The sequence below is a fragment of the Macaca thibetana genome, chromosome X (genome assembly GCF_024542745.1).
Source record: "Macaca thibetana thibetana isolate TM-01 chromosome X, ASM2454274v1, whole genome shotgun sequence".
Classification (NCBI taxonomy): domain Eukaryota; kingdom Metazoa; phylum Chordata; class Mammalia; order Primates; family Cercopithecidae; genus Macaca; species Macaca thibetana.
This window is the reverse complement of record NC_065598.1, coordinates 23,005,947-23,025,541: the sequence shown is the minus strand read 5'-3', so window position 1 is coordinate 23,025,541 and position 19,595 is coordinate 23,005,947. Positions and strand designations below refer to the sequence as shown.

The 19,595-nt window shown below is 44.9% G+C and overlaps 2 protein-coding genes across 4 annotated transcripts in view; both read right to left on the bottom strand.

Moving 5' to 3' along the window:
• Window positions 1-6,198, bottom strand: part of PTCHD1 (patched domain containing 1) — a 70,493-nt gene extending 64,295 nt beyond the window's left edge. Inside the window, exon 1 of the mRNA XM_050777348.1 lies at window positions 5,834-6,198. Within this exon, the coding sequence (XP_050633305.1) occupies window positions 5,834-6,184 (351 nt within the window). The 5' untranslated portion in view covers window positions 6,185-6,198. The remainder of the gene's footprint in view (window positions 1-5,833) is intronic.
• The window catches only part of SAT1 (spermidine/spermine N1-acetyltransferase 1), a 599,966-nt gene that overhangs the window by 442,736 nt on the left and 137,635 nt on the right, over window positions 1-19,595 (bottom strand). The gene's annotated exons all lie outside the window — the stretch shown is intronic.

The following is a 19,595-nucleotide window of genomic DNA, read 5'->3' as shown; positions in this document are numbered from 1 at the left end:
AGTCAGACAACCCCAGGATGAGATTGTGCTCAGATTATTTGGATACACTACCTATGAAATGAAAGGAGAATGAAAACCTATCTCAGTCTCTCCTTAATTTTCCCCTAGTACAAAAATAAAGAGTAAAAGTCAATTGACCCAGCAAATGCACAAATGCTGCCCTTTCAGGCCCAGGCTCAATCTTTTCTAAGAGTATCTGCCACTTGGATAACTCACCAGAAGGGACTGCACTGCCCAAGGCTTCATAGTACCTGTCACCAAACAAAGCAACCTGAGATGCTAAGAGAAGATTCTAGCATCAGCCTTTGTGGAGATGACCTTTAAGGTGCCTTCTAAACCCAAGGTTCTTTGATTCCGTGTTTCTTAGATGCAAGCTCTTCTATTGTCATTTTATACTTGGAAAAGCAGAGGCTGGAATAGGCAACAAAGCACTGCCTCCTGCCTCATCAGGTCACTGCTCACAGTGGGGTCTTACACAGTGAGAAGAAGCCCAACCTAAGTGGGCAACTGCTACCGACTGATGCTTAAGGCATGCAAATAATGGGCACTCTAGTAACTGACAAGTCTCAAAGGCCAGTGTCAACTTAGCCACTTTGTCATTCAAGCAGTTATACTGTATTCAGTTTCTTGGGCTCTTCTACAGCAGGTGGGATTTAGACCTGAAGGGACAGAGTATCGAAGAGAGCGAGGGAACTGCATTTTGGGGAAAATCTAGAAAATCTGGTCTCTGCTCAACTGCCCAAGAGAGAATCCCTTCAGAGGTCATAATATTTGTCCCCAGAGTTCTATGAACTTTTCTTTGGCATTTTTTCATTTTATATAATCAATGTAGCAAAAAAGAATCTTTAAAAACCAAAAGAAACATGCAAGGCAGAGAGTTTCTCCACCTTGGCACTATTAACATTTGGGGTTGGATAATTTTTTGTTGTGGGGGCTATGCTGTGCATCCAGGATGTTTAGCCGCAAACCTGGCCTCTACCCACTAGGTGCCAGTAGCACAAGCCCCTTCCCCAAGTTGTGACAACCAAAAATGTCTCCAGACATTGCCAGATGTCCCCTGGGTGTGTGCACAGTCAGCCCCAGTTGAGAACTACTGCCATACAGGTTAACAGTATTAACTTCTTGAAAGTGCTCTAGTAATGAAATTTTAGAATACAACATAGGAACCTTTAACATAAAGAGAGCAAATCTCTCAGGCTTTGTGAGCCACAGTCTCTGCTATATAGCCTTCTTGGTTTTAGTTTTGTTGTGTTTATAATCTTTCAAAACTGTAAAAAGTCAATCTACGTTCAAAAATAGGCTGAAATTTGCTGATCCTTAGATTGTAGAGGAAGAAATGATGGTGATTCCCATAATGATTGAAAGTGTGGAGACAGTATTTGGAAAAACTATGATCTTGATCTAGCTACCCAGTCTTTGTGACCCTGAGCTAGCAGTTATGCTGCCCTTCTTGGAAAGTCTGAAGTAAATAACTTCAAGTTAGATTTTATTAATCTTGTCTGCAACTTAATTCTATTTAATGTATTTAAACATAAAAGGTTTAAATAAAACAGAAACTTGATATTTGAAAGAAATGAGATCTCCTAGTAAATGGAAGAATGTTTGCTAAGTGACGATGCGTCCTTCCCGTGGTTTGGAATAAACCATTCTGAGCTTCCCCTGAAGAAGAGGACTTTGTACAAAGGCAATGAATGCCCCTACCCAATTTTCAAACTGAAATATGCTTTGATATGACTACAGAGGTTATCAAGGAGGGAAGAATGATATCTTGCAAACAAAGAATCCTAGAAACTGTATGTAAAGTTGTAAAAATAAAAATCTCACTATGCAAATACATTTCAAATTCGTTTTTATGGAATCTTCCTTAACTCATCACATAAATGTCTGAGTAAACTAAGGGGGTCTATTCAACAAGTATTTATTGAGTAGCTACTACGTGCCAGGGACTGCGTAAGGAACTAAAGTTCAATCAACCTAGACCCTACCAATGAGCAGCACTCAATCAGGAAGCAGCTACATTCAATCATCCAGAGATTTTTTTTCCAATAAAATCTTCTTTTTATTCTTGTATATTATTAATTATAAATATCTTATGCTTTACTTTGGGTATTTGGCGTTTCTGTATGTGGATTTTAATTGACACTAGACAGAATCAGTCAAGAAAAATATTCTTATGATCCAATTACCACTATTAGAACAACTGGATGGGATGGGATATAAAACTTTGGTCAACTGTACTTCATTTGGATAACAAAAATGTATATTTTAAATCATTCAAGTAGTGTATCATATGAAAGTAAATTATAATGAAAAGAACACTGGGCTTGGAGTCCAAAACCCTGGGTCCAGTCCAGTCCTGGTTCTAGCCTTGTTTTTTTTCCCATGGACAAGTCACTTAACTTCTAAGAAGTAGTTTTCTCATATGTAAAACGGGATATAGCATTTTTCCTAATTTGCTGTATTTAAACATACTGTATGTTTATAACCTATAAAGTCCTATAAAGATGATGTCATTATCATAAGTACTGGGCTGTACTGATTCTTCACTTTACAGAGATGATTCTGGAATAAATCAAGAATTGTTTTGTTAACAGCCTGCATCAGTTATCAAAGGGACCTACTTACACTTCATTTTAGGTGATCGCAAAGAAACGTATCTGTAAAAGCTTGTGAGGCCCTACTTTGAAATTTGCTTTGAGATGAACATCATAGATTTTCTGTTAAAAGATATAATCAGCTAAATTTAATTTTCTAGGAAAAGGAAGACGTTTGAAGAGCAGCATTTATTTAAAGAGGTTCAGAAATTACTGCATGAGCCCTTATCAGCACCACCAGGTCCTACCCACTTTTGCCTAATATTGCATCTTTGCCCTGTAGCCCTCAGGGGAAACCGATGCTAGGGGGAGTCATGCCTCACAGTGTGCCTCACTGTCATGCCTCAAAGTGCGGGGTCAACTATAGTGGTCAGAGTATGGTAATCATATCACTTGCACAAATTCGAGAAAGCTCCTCCAAACCAGATCAGCTGGATTTTCAAACACAGATATTTTTCTGTAATACTCTCAATTACATTTAAAAATGTCAACCTGGCTTTTCGTTTTCTGTCATCACTCCCTCCCAGTCTGTTTTTTTTTTTTGTCAGCAAATAGTGGGACCAATATCGCAAGAAGGATCTCCTTCACTGCACAGGTACAATCCCAAAACACTAAGAGGAGAGAATGGGGCTACTCTTCATGCTTGAAGCAACACCCTACACCATCCTACAAGTCACCTCCTCAGTTTTGTACTGGAGTCTGAAAAAGCCTCAGACCTGCTTATGATCTGTCCACTTCACTTCATTTCAAATGTGACGCCATAAAACCAGCAGGGACCATTCGGTGTTGTGTAGTGTTAACTGTCAATGCTATCCTTGATGCCGGTAACGAAGTATCAGAATAACACTAGTAACGACAATAACAGTGATTCTTTCACTCCTGACACCTTTTGTAAAGGACAAGTCATCATGTCTCTAAATGGAAAAAAATTTAAAAAAATAAGTGCTTACTCCCACACTTTACATTACCATGACTAATGAAGGTCCATCTTCCTGTCCCCTGGCTCCATACCTACCAAAAGTAGGGGCTGGATGCAGAAAGAAAAAAATTAAATATATAATTTAAAATTGAAGACAATTAATTCCCTTGGTTTCGTAAGTCTGGGTTTTTATAAGCTGTATGAACTCACTTGACCAGAGAGTCATCAGCTAGAAATAAGTTCGGACCACTATTAGGCTTGGTGTTGACTTTACTCAGACACCTAGAAGATGAAAAACCATCCCACTTCTTAAAACAATCCACTGATTTGACCATTGTCCTTTAAAGCTGCCCTTTAGATATGGAGGCAAAGACAAGCCTCCCTCTCTCCAGTCTCATCCTTCTCCTATCACACTGTTTTCTGTCCTGAACTGATCAAAATCAAATAGGGAAGAAGTAATCCAGCTGAAAAGAGATCTCATGCGCTTGTTGATGTCTCATTAACCTTGAGAGTGACTGTAACTGGTGACTGCCTGTCACAGTGGTGTGATGGTTTGTGAGGGGGGGAAAAAAGCCAATGGAAACATCACCTTAAAAAAACACAAAAAGAGAAATATCATTTAGTAGATCATCAATCAAAAGATGGGGCATTTCCAACTGTCAGAACTGGTTAAATTATAGTTTCCTTGTGCCCATGATGAATCTACTACGTGTTTTCTTGGGAAAGCTTTTGGAGCAGTATTTATCTGTGTCCCAAAATATAGTCACTAAAGTATTGAGAAAAAAAAAAAAAAAAACACTTTGATGCTGGAAGTCTAATCATGAGAAAAACAAACATCTCGGGATTAATGTTATTAAGGTTCTCTGATGAGTAACTGTGTGATTTGTGTGCCATTAAAAATATCATGAGCTACTCAGTGTGGGAAGATCCTAATTCCATCGAGCCCCTAGTCAGATTCCCCTCATTACTAATTGCTGATTGATAACATGTCAACAAACAGACGTAGGGAAATAATGGATGAAAATTAGCTTGTCTCTAGGGACAAACTATTACCTGTAGAGGAAAAGAAGAGGAAAGAGTTCCCCAGGTTTCCCAACAGACTCCCCCTTGGGATAAGTAGACTAGAAATCTAACCAGCCTGTAGTACCAGATCGGGACTAGAGACTCACACAAAACCATCACCTTCCATCCCTCTGCACCAGAGTCCCAGCTGGGACTGGTTCTTGTCTGCCCTCCCCAAAGGAGAACCTTAAGTAAACAAGCCCCACAATCCCCATCAGGAATTCAGATGGAAAATTCTCACCTATTTTTACTTTTCTCTCCTGAGGTCTCCACTTTTCCATCTCTAGTCCTCACTCCTCGGCTTTTCTTAGGAACTTCCTGAAAGTTACCACCATTAACCTCACTTTCCACATCAAATTCCCACCTCAAGCTGATGGCACAACCGGTTTCTGCGAGTGTCACCCTCTAACCAGCTGCTCGGTTTCCTGTGCTCTTCTCGGGGCCACACAGCCCGGCTTCTGTTCTCACCCTTCTGGCTTTGCCCCTCACCCCCACGCTCAGATGCACCCAAATAAAAGTGGATTGATCGGTTCCTTCTTTTCCCAAAGTTTTGGCATTTCTTGAGGAGCTACGGTGAAAGACGAAGTAACTGCGAATTACAAACATAATTTCATACCCTAGAAGATAGAGATGGCTACCTCGCTCCAGAGAAGAGAGCAGCAGGGCAGCCCCCTGTTCTCGCCAGAGACCACATTTCTTTCTGGGTGGGTGGGAGGCATTTTCCTCACCCCTCCGCCTCACATTCTTTTGTCCTTTCCCAACCTCCCCCACCAACAACCTTTCCCCAAACACTCCGGGGGGCCAGAAAAAGGGAGAAACAAAACAGGACAGGGAGGGGTATCTCGGGATCCTCTCCAAGCATAGTATTTTGTTCTCTAGTAGGACTTTCCAGAATGTCTTCTCTCATTCTGCTCCTTCCTGGCCCAGTTACCCCAAAGCCTCCCCACCCCCAAGCCCACTGCGACCAAAACAAGCGCACCGACCACAGCACTGTGGCCGCCGCCGCCCCAACTGTTGCAGCAGCTGCGGGGTGGCGGCAGAGGCGACGCGGGCAGGGCTGGACCCGGACCCCGACGCTCCCTGTCCAGGAGGCTGGGAGGCTCCAGTCGGCCGCCCTGGGGCGCGCGGTGCAGGAGAGCCCCTGCGACAGCTGCCTGGGCTAGGAGAGGTGGCGCTCTCAGCCGGGACCCCAGCGCAGAGCCAGCCCGACCGCGGCCGCGGCGCTGGTGGAGTCTACCCGCACCCGCCCCCCTCTCACCTTTAAGATCAGGTCGGTGTGATGCTGGTCCAGCATGTTGGCTTTCTGGAAGGAGGTGACGATGACCCGGCCGTAGCGCCCGGGGGTCTGCAGGTCCGAGTAGAGACGGTGCTTGGAGCGGTTGACCGGGAAGAGGCTGTTAACGAGGTTGCGCTCGATCTTGGCCAGGCTGTGCTGGGGCGCCAGCAGGTGCTCCACGCTCTCCTCCACCTGGTAGCGGCTGAAGCTGGCGCCGAGCAGGATGGAGATGAGCACCGGCGCCGAGGCGAAGAAGACAGGGTGACTGGCAATGAAGTGGCCGAGCCGGGAGAAACACGTCCTCAAGCCCCTGTGCAGAACCTGCCGCAGCATCCTAGAGCAGAGCGGGCGCGGGAGGAGGGCGAGGCGCACGCTCGGCGCGGGTTCGGGCGGCGGCGGCGGCGGCGGCGGCGGCGGCGGCAGTGGCGCCCGCGGCGGCGGCGACGGCGGCGGCGGCGGAGGCGAGACCCTGAGCTCTCCCGGAGCCGCGGCACCACCATCGGGGAGTCCCGCGCCACGCCTCGGGAGGGTCCCCTCGGGCCGGAGACACGCCCTCCTGCCCGCGGCCGCGCCCTCCCGGAGAGCCCCCCAGCTTGGCGGCCTCTGCGCCGCCCCCACTCCGCCCTACCGCGTGCGCCCTCCCCACCCCCCGCCGCCTCCCCGCCCGGGGGGCTCCGCGCCGCTCGGCCGCGTCCCCTCTCAGCGCGGGCTGGGCCCGGGGCAGCCCCCGCGGCTCGTCATGACCCCACTCACCCGACCCCCAAGGCCAACGACGGGGTGGCGCGGGGAGCGGCGACGGCGGTATAGCCAGGAGACTCTGCGCGCCAGCCTAGGAACACGAGGACGGAGAATTCCAGGCTACACCCAGTCCCCTCCCCTCCCCGCGCTCCCCTCCCCCGGCCCGGCCCGCTGAGCTAGCTCTCCCCTTCTTTGCCCTCCTCCGGGAAGACCCAGAGATAAATAAAGAAATGGCCCCGATTTTCCAAACAAAAAGTAAAGAGTTCTCCGGAGGGGGGAGGGGGCGGGCGTCGGGCGGACCCGCTCAGAGCCGAGTCTCCCCAGAGGCAGAAAGGAGCAGGCTGAAGACTGCGTGCGTCCCGGCTCTCGCCAGGCTCAGGTGGTGGCGCGCACTGGCTGGTGCCGAGAGGGGGTGGGGAGCGAAGACGCTCGAACGTGGAAATCACGCCTCCTCCCAAATAAGAACCGTTTAAAATACCCCCAACACTGCAGCTTCGGCGGGACCACGGGGTCCGGGTGTGTGTCTGGAGCACGTCCACTCAAAAGGTCTCCGTGGAGAATCTTTCTCTCTGGCTCTAATTTAGAGTCGTTCCAGAGTGGATTGGGGCTGGCCAGCTCTGTTGCACACCCCCCCAACCTCCCCACCCAGTCCTTTAGTAATAAAAGTGCTGATAATGACGGTCAGTCGATGGAACTGTCGGTCGCCTGGGCTCCGGGGCTCCCGGGCTCCCGGTTCTTCGCCCTGCCTTCTCCTCCTCCTCCTCGGTCTGTCGTCACCAGCAGGTCTGGGGGACCTGGTGCGGCGTGGCTGGCGCGGGCGCCCCTGCGGGCGTAGAGTGTTTGAGAAAGGCTGGCCAGGGAGTCAGTAGCGTTAACCCCCTTCTCTGCCTCACTCCGCCCTCTCCTCCCCTACACGCGAAGGTGTGAGAGTGGAGGGAACCTTATCTCAGACCAGGAGAGATACAGGTTTCCGAGCGTGTTGAGCCGCAGGGGGCGCGGGGGAGCCCGGGGGGCGCCGACGGCTTGGCAAAGTTGGGCGTGTGCGTGTGCGCGCCAGCCGTGAGGTAGCAGGCAGTCACCGTGGTTCCCTCGCACTCCCCCTCCGGAGAATTCCCCGAGAAGGCGGGCGCCGGCTTCGGCCCCGGGATAGACCTGCGGCGGCGGCGGGAACGGCCACGCACAGGTACAATTTAGCGCGTTTCATTTCGCGCTCCAAGCTCCTGGGTCTGTCCACCGCAACGCAGACCGGGCGGGATCTCGGAGTCTGGGTCACTGAAGCGCTCTCTCCAGCCAGGGGGGTGGGGTACAGGGCGCGGCGAGGGGTCCTCAGGCTCCGCGCTCTGAGCGCTCAGCCTCCCCATCCTAAGGCTTTGGTCGCTACAGCTCAGCCTCCCTGTGCCAGGGGTCGAACGGGAGGCGGTGGCCCGCACTACGGAGCATAGACATGCATATTAATCAAAGCTGAAGGAAGACGGAATAGGGACAGGAGGAGGAAGGGGAGTGGTGGGGGAAGAAAGAGGAGAATGGGTAGGAGAATGCGCCTCGGGGAGGCATTTCCCTAACGTTCCCATTCCAGACTCCCCTACACCTAGCGGCCCTTCACTTCTCAAACTGAACTTGGGAACTTGCAGTTGGAAACAGCAAGTCGCGGTTTGGGAAATCCTTATTTGATTATCTCCTCCCTTCCCCCATACCGGACCCTTCTTCGTACCTTTCCTCAGCAACACCTGCACCTGCTGCGCTGCCCACCCCGGGGGCGCACCTGCCCTGCTCTGCTTGTGCTCCCTAGATCCTTCCACCCATTTCTCATCCACTTTCTGTGCTCATCCTCGTTATTCCCTACACTGCTCTGTTTCCAGAGGCTCCCCAGCAGCTTCCAGCTTACTCCCCTCCTCCAGTATCGCCATCCCTGTGAGGGACACATTGGAAGGGGCTAGAAATTCCCATGCCACACTCAACTCGTGCCATTCCCCCAGCATCTTAATTTCTGCTCGTGGAGATGCCGCTGCTCTGCAGCGCTTTGCTGATTCACCATGATCGCGGAGGGAAAAGCCTCATTGACTTGTGTCCCTGCAAGCGGCGAGGCGAGCGCGAGTGGCTGCGAGGGCACGCGCTTTGGGAAACCACCCACCATTGCGTAGCCGAGGTGCTAAATGACAGGGTGGATGCCCTGCGTGGCTCTCAGCCCGGGCAGACGGAAAGATGGAAGGGCGGGGAGGCGGGGTGGCGGTGGGAAATACTGCGATCCCAGCTCTTTGCGACTGAGCCAGCGGCAGCTAGTGGGTGGGCACTTCTCAGGAAGCCTAAAATCGGTCGCTGCACAGGGAATGAACAGAGCTGTTTCATGTGCCCCGATGCCAGCGCAGGGATAAAAGTAAGAGAAGGAAAACCAGCCGTCACGTCTGCTTGGGCGCCTTTAACATTTTGGCCAAGCTCTTTTCATTCTGAAGTCTTTGACCCTCCCAGTGGCTCCCTCCCAACCTCGGTTCGCCCTCATCCCTAGAATTTCCGGCCTTTTAATGTCAGCCCTCACAAGGGCTGAAGAACAGAGTGCCCTCCCTCAGCGCCTGGGCTGAGTCTTAGAGCGGGAGAAACTGCATTGCTCAGCTGGCCAGGGCGAGAGTGTTGTCCCCCCACACAGAAAAGTCCTTTCCTTTGGGACCAAGGCATTCTCCTAGTCCTCCCAACTCTATTCCTAACTGTCCTTATGTATATTTGGAGGAGCTTCTACCCTGTATGTTTCAATTTGGAGACAGAACCAACTGAATGTGGATTTGGGCCACCTTTTACTGCAGGCAATCCCGTTAGTGTTGTTTAAATTGAATTGGAGCAGCAGAGAGAGTGAGAGTGAGGAGAGAGGGGGAAGAGAGAGGAGAGAGAGAGGGGGAAGAGAGAGGGGAGAAAGAGAAAGAGAGCCCACATATAAGAGTACAGGAAGGGTGTTGCCTCCCACCCCCCCAATTTTTCTTCTCTTTTTGTAGAAGTTCTGGGGAGCATTGCCTCCACCAACGACTTGGGTTTGCATTTGGGCCAATGACTTTGTGATCAGAGCTTTCACCAGTACGTTAATAAATTATTACTTTTTTTATTTAAAATTAATACATATTAATTTTAGACAATTTGGAAAGTAAGAACAAGAAAAAGAAGGAAACAAAAACACCTGTATCAGTGTACTCACACTACCTTTCAACCTTTGTTGATCGTTTATTGTACACATAGGCAATATAATATAGAAGTTGAGGCTTTTGGTTCTCTAGCCCCTGAGTTGAATCCTTGCTCCACTATTTATTAGCTAAAATGCAATGGATAACTTTACTTCTTTATGGCATAATTTTTCTCTTCTGGAAAATGGGAATAACAATAGTACTAACCCCATAGAATTGCTGTGAGGATTAAATAGATTAGAAGATGTAACGCACTTAAAACAGTGCCTGAAATACCACAGACATATAATAAATGATATTTGTTATAATCCTATTCTATACACAAGTGTGAAAAGAAAATCAGTCCCTGGTGTTCAGAAGCTAGCCTGGCACTCACGACTAAGTTTGGTGTTCTCGCACCCAACATAAACCATTTCCTGAAACACTAATGTCAGATAAGCACATTCTGTAACTATGATGGATTAAGATAAAATTAGGACCACTCCATAATCATATCTGAAAACAGACAAAACATGAACCCTGTCCAAACCACAAAAAATGACGAAGTATGTCATCCTGGCTAATATGGGGGACAGTTGTGGTCTTTTAAAAACCAGTTATGACTGGGCATGGTGGCTCATGCCTGTAATCCCAGCACTTTGGGGAGGCCAAGGTGGGTGGATCATGAGGTCAGGAGCTAGAGACCAGCCTGGCCAACGTGGTGAAACCCCGTTTCTACTAAAAATAGAAAAATTAGCCAGGCGTGGTGGCCAGTGCCTGTAATCCCAGCTACCCGCGAGGCTGAGGCAGAAGAATTGCTTGAAACCAGAAGGCGGAGGTTGCAGTGAGCCGAGACTGCGCCACCGCACTCCAGCCTGGGCAACAAGAGCAAAACTCCGTCTCAAAAAAAAAAAAAAAAATTGCAGCTTTAGCCTCATTCTAGTCTTTTCTCCCTCTAGAAAAAAGATTAAGACACTCAGACAGGCCGGGCGCGGTGGCTCAAGCCTGTAATCCCAGCACTTTGGGAGGCCGAGGCGGGCGGATCACAAGGTCAGGAGATCGACACCACAGTGAAACCCCGTCTCTACTAAAAATACAAAAAATTAGCCGGGCGCGGTGGCGGGCGCCTGTAGTCCCAGCTACTCAGGAGGCTGAGGCAGGAGAATGGCGGGAACCCGGGAGGCGGAGCTTGCAGTGAGCCGAGATCGCGCCACTGCACTCCAGCCTGGGCGACAGAGCGAGACTCCATCTCAAAAAAAAAAAAAAAAAAAGACACTCAGACATAAAACTACCCCTGCTTCCTAATGGCACCCAATCTGGTGTAAGCCCCCCATACACACAACCCACAACCTTCTCCCAGATTACTTAACACAAACCCAAATCCTGTAAGTCCTTTCTAATACCCCCTTCTTGAGACACCTCTTAGGTCTTCATGGTGTGTGTTCCTCACTGCAACAAGAAGGAAACCCAGTTTGGCCCACTACTTGGTGTGGTCCTCAGATCTTTGGCAAGAGGGCACTGACAATGTATATACAGTGTTTATTTACTTTCTTTTCCAAAATTAAGGATCATAGTAAACATTCTGTTTGATAACCATTTTTTCCCATTAAATATTTCCCATGAACATTTTCTCATTTCAATTATTAGTGCTATAAAAGATTTTATGGCTGCATAGAATTCCATCATACGGCTGAACCATAATTTAACTTATGCCATGTTGTTGGTCATTTAGTTTTTAGAAATTTTATTACTATAAATAACACTGAGATGAACATCCTGTACATTAATCTCTGGCTGTATCTTTATTTTCTTAGGATCAAATATCTGCCACTACATGTTAAGTAGACAGCTCCTAACAAATGCCTTTGTAATAATTTTTAAATTGGAAGGGACAAGCGCATTCCTTCACAGGGATTAAATTCTTTGATGAAATACCGACTTAGTCCTACTTTACAGGGATTTCTATCCTGTGCTACATTTGGAATCCGTTTCTTGGCTCAGTCTTGCTCAGATATGCCAGAGAGATTGATCATAATGTGGAGTAGGGATTCCAAAGAAAAGATTATTTGGCTTGATAAGGTTACAAAAAGAGGCCTGCTCTTGTCTAGCAAATGTTTCAAGCGTTAGCTTTTAATCACACCACCATTTTCTGCCTGAGAAACAACAAAATATTATCATGCATATGTCTTAAATCTAAACAGTTCTATGTCACCCATGAAATCACTATGCATGGCAGGTGATATAATACAAAGGATATTTGGGAGGCTGCAATTGAGGGTGGCACTTAGTGTAGTGTGTTTCTATTTTATACCATCCCAATCTCAGTAGTTCTGACATATTGCCAAGTGGTGGGTGTTTCTGCTATCCTAAAAGATCTACGTAAGATTTCTTGGAGAATGGAAGTGCATGCAGAGAAGGTAAAAGTATAACAAGAATTATCCTTTCAAAGTGGGGAAGCTCCTCTGGCAAACATCAGAGCTCCCTTGAATGGGGATGTCTCCATGAAGTATCTACTGGGTCTCAGCCATGTTTTGACCAAGAAGCTGTTTTACACGCAACAACACTGTACTCCTTGAAATGGTACCCAAAGAGATTTCTAAAGATAGTTTAAACTCGAAATTGAAAAGAGAAAACATGTGTGGCAAACCTTAATTGTTTGCTTAAGATAAAGAGACACACTGCTGTGTGTAGATGATCCCTGCTGAAAAGTGGGCTAATTGTTCTGTCTGGGTCTTTCAGGATGTTTTGCCAACTCAGCACGCTCTCAATAGCATCATGAGTCTTTTAGAAGAATGATCTGTGATGATGTAAGGAAAAAAATTATTCCAAATTATCTTCCTGAATAAACACAGGACTCAGGACCAAAAGAGAGATATTTCATATTCTGATTCAGGGGAAAACACTTTGGCACACACTCTCTGGATGTCTATGCTCACAATGCCACTGGTGAGTTGAGGTGGCCAGCTCTAAACCTTTGCTTTGCTTTTTTCTCCTAACAGAAAGCATGGCCATACCTTCTCTCTACCTTTCAAAATGCTCCCTTCCTTCAAGGTTCTCTCAGAATCCCAGCTTACACATCCAATAAACCTTCTCTGATTGCCACAACCAACATTGATTAATTTAACTCTATTAACTCTGAGCAATTTTATTTGAATTATTTCAGTGAGCAAGTTCCTACTGTGCTTGGCAACTAGGAGAAATTGAGCAAAGAATTCCCTGCTCTCAAGGGATTTGTAGTCTAACATGGTTGAATAAAAATACAGAGGATTAAAATATGAACCTGTATAAGGTGAATTTCAGTGAAGTCCTGTCCCATCAGTGTGTAGGATTCAGAGAAATCATAAATGATATCTGGCTGGTCCCTGGTCTTAGAATACCTTTAACCCTAGAGTTAGCATCTTGCTTGCTGTTTTGAGCTTCTTTGTTGTCTGATGTTTCATATATATGTATATATATTATATATTTTTCCTATTCTCTTAACAAGATTTTGATTTCCTACAGGCCAAGAACCTTACCTTTTGATTTCACCTTCAGACCTTTGGTGCTAGGATTGAGCACAGAGCAGGCTTGAGAAAATGCATGTTACTGGCTTATTAGAGTAAAATACACAAATCACCCAAGGAAGATAAGGATGCTGCCACATTCAGAGAAATGGTTTTTAAAATCATTTTGTTAGAACCAATGATCAGTTATTTTTTAAAAAGTAGTTAACAATTCTGATTTCACATATTCAAAATATTTGTTAGTCCACATGAGAAATTCGAGCTGTAAATAAGATAGATGGGGAGTGCTTATTTAAGAGAAACCCTTTAAATCCAATGTGCATATTTTAATATGCGAAGGAATGTTGCTAACTATAAATGAGTATCTTTTTGCTAAACTGGGCTGAATGGGATACTGGTTCAGACACGTTTTACAAGGAACACTTAGAGGCACTTGGGACATTGAAAGCAGCAAAGTGCATATGCATTTAAAAACTAATCTGTAACTCAAGTGGATGAGCATGTAATTGTGTTTCAGCATGCATCAGCCTTTTGATCACTGGGCTGGGCTGGTGTCTCCTTTCTCTTTCTTCCCTTGGAGTGGTCTTAAAGTTTTAACTTGATCAAAGAGGATGATCACTGTATTCTGGAGATGCCTGAGTATTGTCACTTTCTTCATAGCAAACAAGGCACGATTCAGGATTTTCATTAAATCGCACTAGTTTCCCCTCTACTGTGTCTAAATGAGGAGAGTTTAGGCACATTGTTCACTTTCAGCACCAGGGACAGATCTGAAACAACCTAGCTACCCCTACCCTTTCCAGCTTCCACCACTTGTAAGTTGGTTTTAGAAAATTTTTAGAGCTAAAGAAGTTTTATAAACTAATATAATACAGGGGTTGATCATCTTTTTCTAAACAAGGCCAATTAAGATGAAAATAAATTTAAATCAGTGGGCCACTAATCCAATATGATCATATTTCAAAGTGTGTCCATTACTTTTATACCCTTGTGATGTTTGCATGAGGAGGGAGACATTTGAAGAGAAATGTTAGAAATGACTCTAAAATATAATCTCTTGCATTTGAGGAGTAATTGTGCTGAAAATTTACAGGAATGATAGAAAATGGGAAAAGAATATTTTTATGCATTTCGTATGCCAAGATTAGCCCTAGACACTTTCAAATATCTAGCCTGTATGATTTGCAAAATCACTCTGTGGGCTATTAAGCATTGTCAAACCCATTTTAAAGAGAGGAAATTGAGGATTAAGGAGATTAAATATCTTGTGCAGGGTTACACCATAATGGAAGTATAAATAGAGTGCAGGACTATCTGATATCAAAATCCATGTTTTTCCATTCACTCATTCTGCTGTTAAGCAAAAAATTACTTGATTCCATTTCTAAAATGCCTTGACTAGATTTAAAAACGTTCTAATCAGAAAACATAATATGCCATGAATATTATAAACAATTTAATGTTATTTCTGTATTTGCTATTCATTTAATAGTACTGTAAAATGGCAATATTGTGGCCTATCCATTAATTGGGGTTTCAGTGTTTGGATTCATTTCTAATGTTGGTATTCTTTAGAGGAGTTCTGTGGACCAACAAAAATATTGTATGGAACCCAAAGTGTTTGCTAATCTAATCCAACCCACTCTTTTTGCAGATGGCAAAACTTCTGCAGTCCTTGTCTGAATTCTACCAAGAAAAATCCCTCAAAATGTGAAAATGGAAAACCGTCAAGTGGTTCCAAAATACATAGCAGAAAAAGTAACTGAATAGACTCTGACCTTATGCATGTTAAAATTTTTCCATTGCTTTAGTGGTTCACCAGTAGTCATGATATTGCTAAGGGAAAGCTTCTTTAATTCTCTTCCTTTACTGTGTAAAGTGAACAGAGCCCATTCTAATCACCAGATCCATTGTCTTATGTTTGAACATAGGGGACATAGGAAAGCAGGGGGCTTCCTGATACAACTCTTAGCTTCGGGGCAATCTTTCTTTGATGTTTATATATTTAATCCTTTTAAAACTTGTACTCCAGAGCCTAACCTAAGAACAAAGCACTTCATCCCTTCTGTTATTAGAATTGTGTACTTCTTGCTTTGACTTTTAAAAATGACAGAGCTACAAGCATTCTGTTCCCCATGGCTGATCACTTCCTTCTCATAAATGGCATTATGTTAGTGAATTAATTAATAGTAAAATCTGATTTACATATTCACAAATATTAAAATTGTAGAAAAGTTGAATCAGGAGGCAGCTCCAAGGAGAGGCTAAGTGTGGGAAGACAAAAAAAATCAAAGCTTCCTTTTTTAGACAAAGCACAGAACTTGGCATTTCTAGGGCTGCCCTGCTTCCACCTTCAGGCATCTTCTGAATATCGTAAAGGGGATTATTCTGGACATGGAAAACTCTGTTCTGCCATGGGTTGAAAGGTTTAGCCTCAGGTGAATGCCATTACCTCCTGCAGTGTGCTAAGCAACAGGAACTAAAGTAGTTTGGGTACTGGCCTAGTCATCAACAGATAAGGTCCTTCATCTAGCTCTGTTACGTCACTTCAGTTAAGATTTCTATCCTTAAAATGGGAATAATAAAGATGACGATTATGCTGTCTCCCTCCTAAGCAGGGTTTCAGATGTAAAAGTTGATGAGAAATGTAGAATGCTTTGAAACAAACACATACATTATTGGGCCTTCTAGGTCCAGGGCACTTTGCTAAATGCAGAGCATGAAGAGATGTAAAGACCTTGCCTTCAAGGTGTCCACAGTGCAGTGGAGTGAGGCCAACAAGTGAAACAAGAAAGTTGTGTAGTGTGGCAAGGACTTTGTTGTGCTATGCAATCAGTGAGAAGGTTCCTTTAACCTAGCCTGAGAAGCAGAGCCAGGTGAGTTGGGCGGGGAGGTTGGAAAAGTTTTCAAGAAGATGTGCACAGATGCCATCTGGTGCTCCATCCTTATCCCCTCCCCCACCCCCAGAAGTTCACTCTAGGTGGTTTCCATTTACACTGAAGTCTTCCTGCCTCTCTCTGTCTGAGCTATTTCCTGGCCATGAGACACACTGCAAATGCCAGAGAGCTAACACCTCTAGAAATGACCTTAAATTAATGAGGGGTAGGATAAATGGATAAATACCCAGGCTTCTTTGTCTTGCAATGGGACAACTCAGAGATGTGTTTCTCACAGGCTCTCAAAGAATTCCAATGGAGTGGAACCTTTGTTGCCCACAGCAATAACACATTCATGCTTATTAACACATCCTTTATAAACTTTTCTCTCTGTCTCCCTTCTCCATTCCCTTACTCTGCTTTCTGGGAATCTTCTCTGAGATAAACCACTTGCTTCCACATATTTATTTCAGGATCTGTCTTTGGTAGAACCCAACCAAACACAGGAGATGACATCCAAATGGAGTCTCAAAGGTTAGCAGTTAGTTAAGCCTAGTAAACGTGCTGGTATGTAAACTATATTTCAGTAAAGCTGTTAAGTAAAAGTTAGCTAACCCATCTATGGAGAGAAAGAATATTCCAAGCAGCGGGAATAACATTCAAAATTATAAGGATGGGATAAAGGGCTTAGCTTGTTTTGAGAACTATGAATAGCTCAGGATGGATAGGCAATAGTTTGGGAAAGTATACGGGAACTAGGTTAAAAAGGAACTTTTAAGCTCAAATAAAGAGCTGGGTATTTATTCTGGAGATGACAGGGAGCCATTTCAGGGCTTTAAAGAGTTTGTGGTCAGGTTTATGTTTGTTTATATTTTACAAGTCTGGTGGCCTCATAGGAGGTGGATAAGGGAAAACAAGACTAGAGGCTAACAGACCAATTAGGAAGTCATGATCATAACTATGACAAGAAAGGATTAGGGCCTGAAGCAAGGTAGAGGCCAGTGGGATGGAGAGAAAGGGAAGAGTTGGTATGTTTTTAGGGAGATAGAATTGGCAGGACTTGGATGATTGAAGAATGGAGCTAAGATACTGCATCGTGATTTCTGATGACACGACGTCATTCCAAACAGCCATGCCAAACCATATCCAACCCCAGAAGTATTATTTTATTTTTTATTTTTACCAAATTCAACTGAAGAACAGAGTTTCTTATCAGAGTGAGGAAGGAAAGAAGGTGGACTATGTTTAGCTCTAGACTATGACAAATAGGGGGTGGTTATAATATTTTGGGAATGAAAGCTGGACAATAGGGACCAGCAGCCTGGAAAGTGGCCTGGAGGAGTCCACAGGGTAGAGGCCACAGTTCATTAGGTCAAATCCACAGTGTAGAGATTTATGTGGATTAATGAATGTCCTTGCTTCTCAAAGAATTGAGTTAGATTTTAGGGCCAGTTGCTTACCTGAGACAACTTCATTTGAAGAAGGAAAGGAGATAAATCTGGAGGAAGAAGGAGAAGGAGAAGGGGGAGGAAATAATTGGCTTTCGTGGGTGAGAGTCTCTGGAAAACCTCCTGTCTTTGGTTCATCTCGATTCTTTTTATCTTTGCAATGCAGAGGTGGGGATTGGGGATTTTCCTTCTGATGACCTGCTAGAATCCATCCCTGAAGGTGATCAAACACCATGCACTCTATACACAAGGCCCCTATTATTACCTGAGGGCAGCTTATACTTCTGTTAGGAAACACACACACACACACACACACACACACTTGCTTGCTTTAATTTACACAGCAAACACATTGAAGAAAACAGGACCAACGTTTTATAGTATTAGACACTCATTCTTTCATTGACACCTGTGTCGGGGCACTATAAATATGAGACCATTTTAATGACGTATTTTTAGTCCTATTATAAATGGTGCTGGTATGAACATTCGTGTATAAGATTTTATGTGGACATAAGTCCACATTTCTTTTGGATATATACCTAGGAGTGGAATTGCTGGGTCATTTCATAACTCCATGCTTCACATCTTAAGAAACTGCCAAACTGTTTTCAAAAGTACCTGAACCATCATATATTCCCACCAGCTAAGTTTTTTTTTTTTTTTTTGAGACGGAGTCTTGCTCTGTAGCCCGGGCTGGAGTACAGTGGCCGGATCTCAGCTCACTGCAAGCTCCGCCTCCCGGGTTTATGCCATTCTCCTGCCTCAGCCTCCGGAGTAGCTGGGACTACAGGCGCCCGCCACCTCGCCCGGCTAGTTTTTTGTATTTTTAGTAGAGACGGGGTTTCACGGTGTTAGCCAGGATGGTCTCGATCTCCTGACCTCGTGATCCACCCGTCTCGGCCTCCCAAAGTGCTGGGATTACAGGCTTGAGCCACCGCGCCCGGCTGTTTTTGTTTTTATACCATTATATATGCTAAAATTTTCTCTACTTATTACTAGATGTTTGTTTCACAAACCTTTGCAATCTCGTTCTTGATATATCTTTAAATTCTCCTTCTTGTAAAAAACATTTTAAAAAATCTTAAAATGTTACTTGAAAATCCCCATACTATCCTAATAAGAATCAGTGAGATTGTCTAGAAAATGTATTGGATTAGACCAATGTATTACTTAGATAGATATGAGAAGCTGTTTGTTTAGGGATCCTGAATTTCAGATTGCGATGTCCACATCTTGCTATGGCATCCCACATCTATAGGATCTCTAATTAGGGGGTAAAGATGGATTATAGGGACCACTCATCTTATAGTCAGAAGGGGAAAGAAAGGAGGTAGAAGCAAAAAGGAAGTGGAAGACTCAGAGAGAGTTGTGAAAAGACCACAAAGACATAACATGCCCACTGTTATGGCTTTGATGTAGGCAGAAGGCCAATGTCTGAGTTACAGTCATGGGTCTGGTTTGGATCCCTTGGGAAACTTGTCCAATTCATGTCATCCTCTTTCTCAAGTTCAAGCTACTCTTCCCAGCTTACTTCTTTCGGTTTCACCCTACGTCTATCCATCCAGTCCCCATCACTGTGGGCAGTGAGTGATGAGAAAAAGTAGGGAGTGGGAAAAAGAGGAAAATGAGAACAACCGTGTTCATGACCCCTCCCCTACTTCTTTGCCTCCCTATTTATTATCAGTCTGGTAGGCATACTAGTTTGCCTCATCCGGAGAGAGAACACTTTTCATCTCTATAAAGCAGTTAGTATCACCTAAGCCACGGAAATGAACTTCCCTATGGAACAATAAAGATGAAATAAGGTAGTGACAAAATCCCACAGGAAGGACTATTAACTAATATTATTAAGTGATACTTCCTAAGTGAAACATCCCCTCCACTGTAATATTTCATTATTAATAGTACTTGGGAGTTTCAAGAAAAGAAAAACCTTTTTATTTCTCTGGCTTGGTCTCCTGGTGTTCATAAAGGAATCTAGGCTATGCTTCATGATGCCAAAAACCACTGGCCAATCCAGTCAGTCTTTTAAT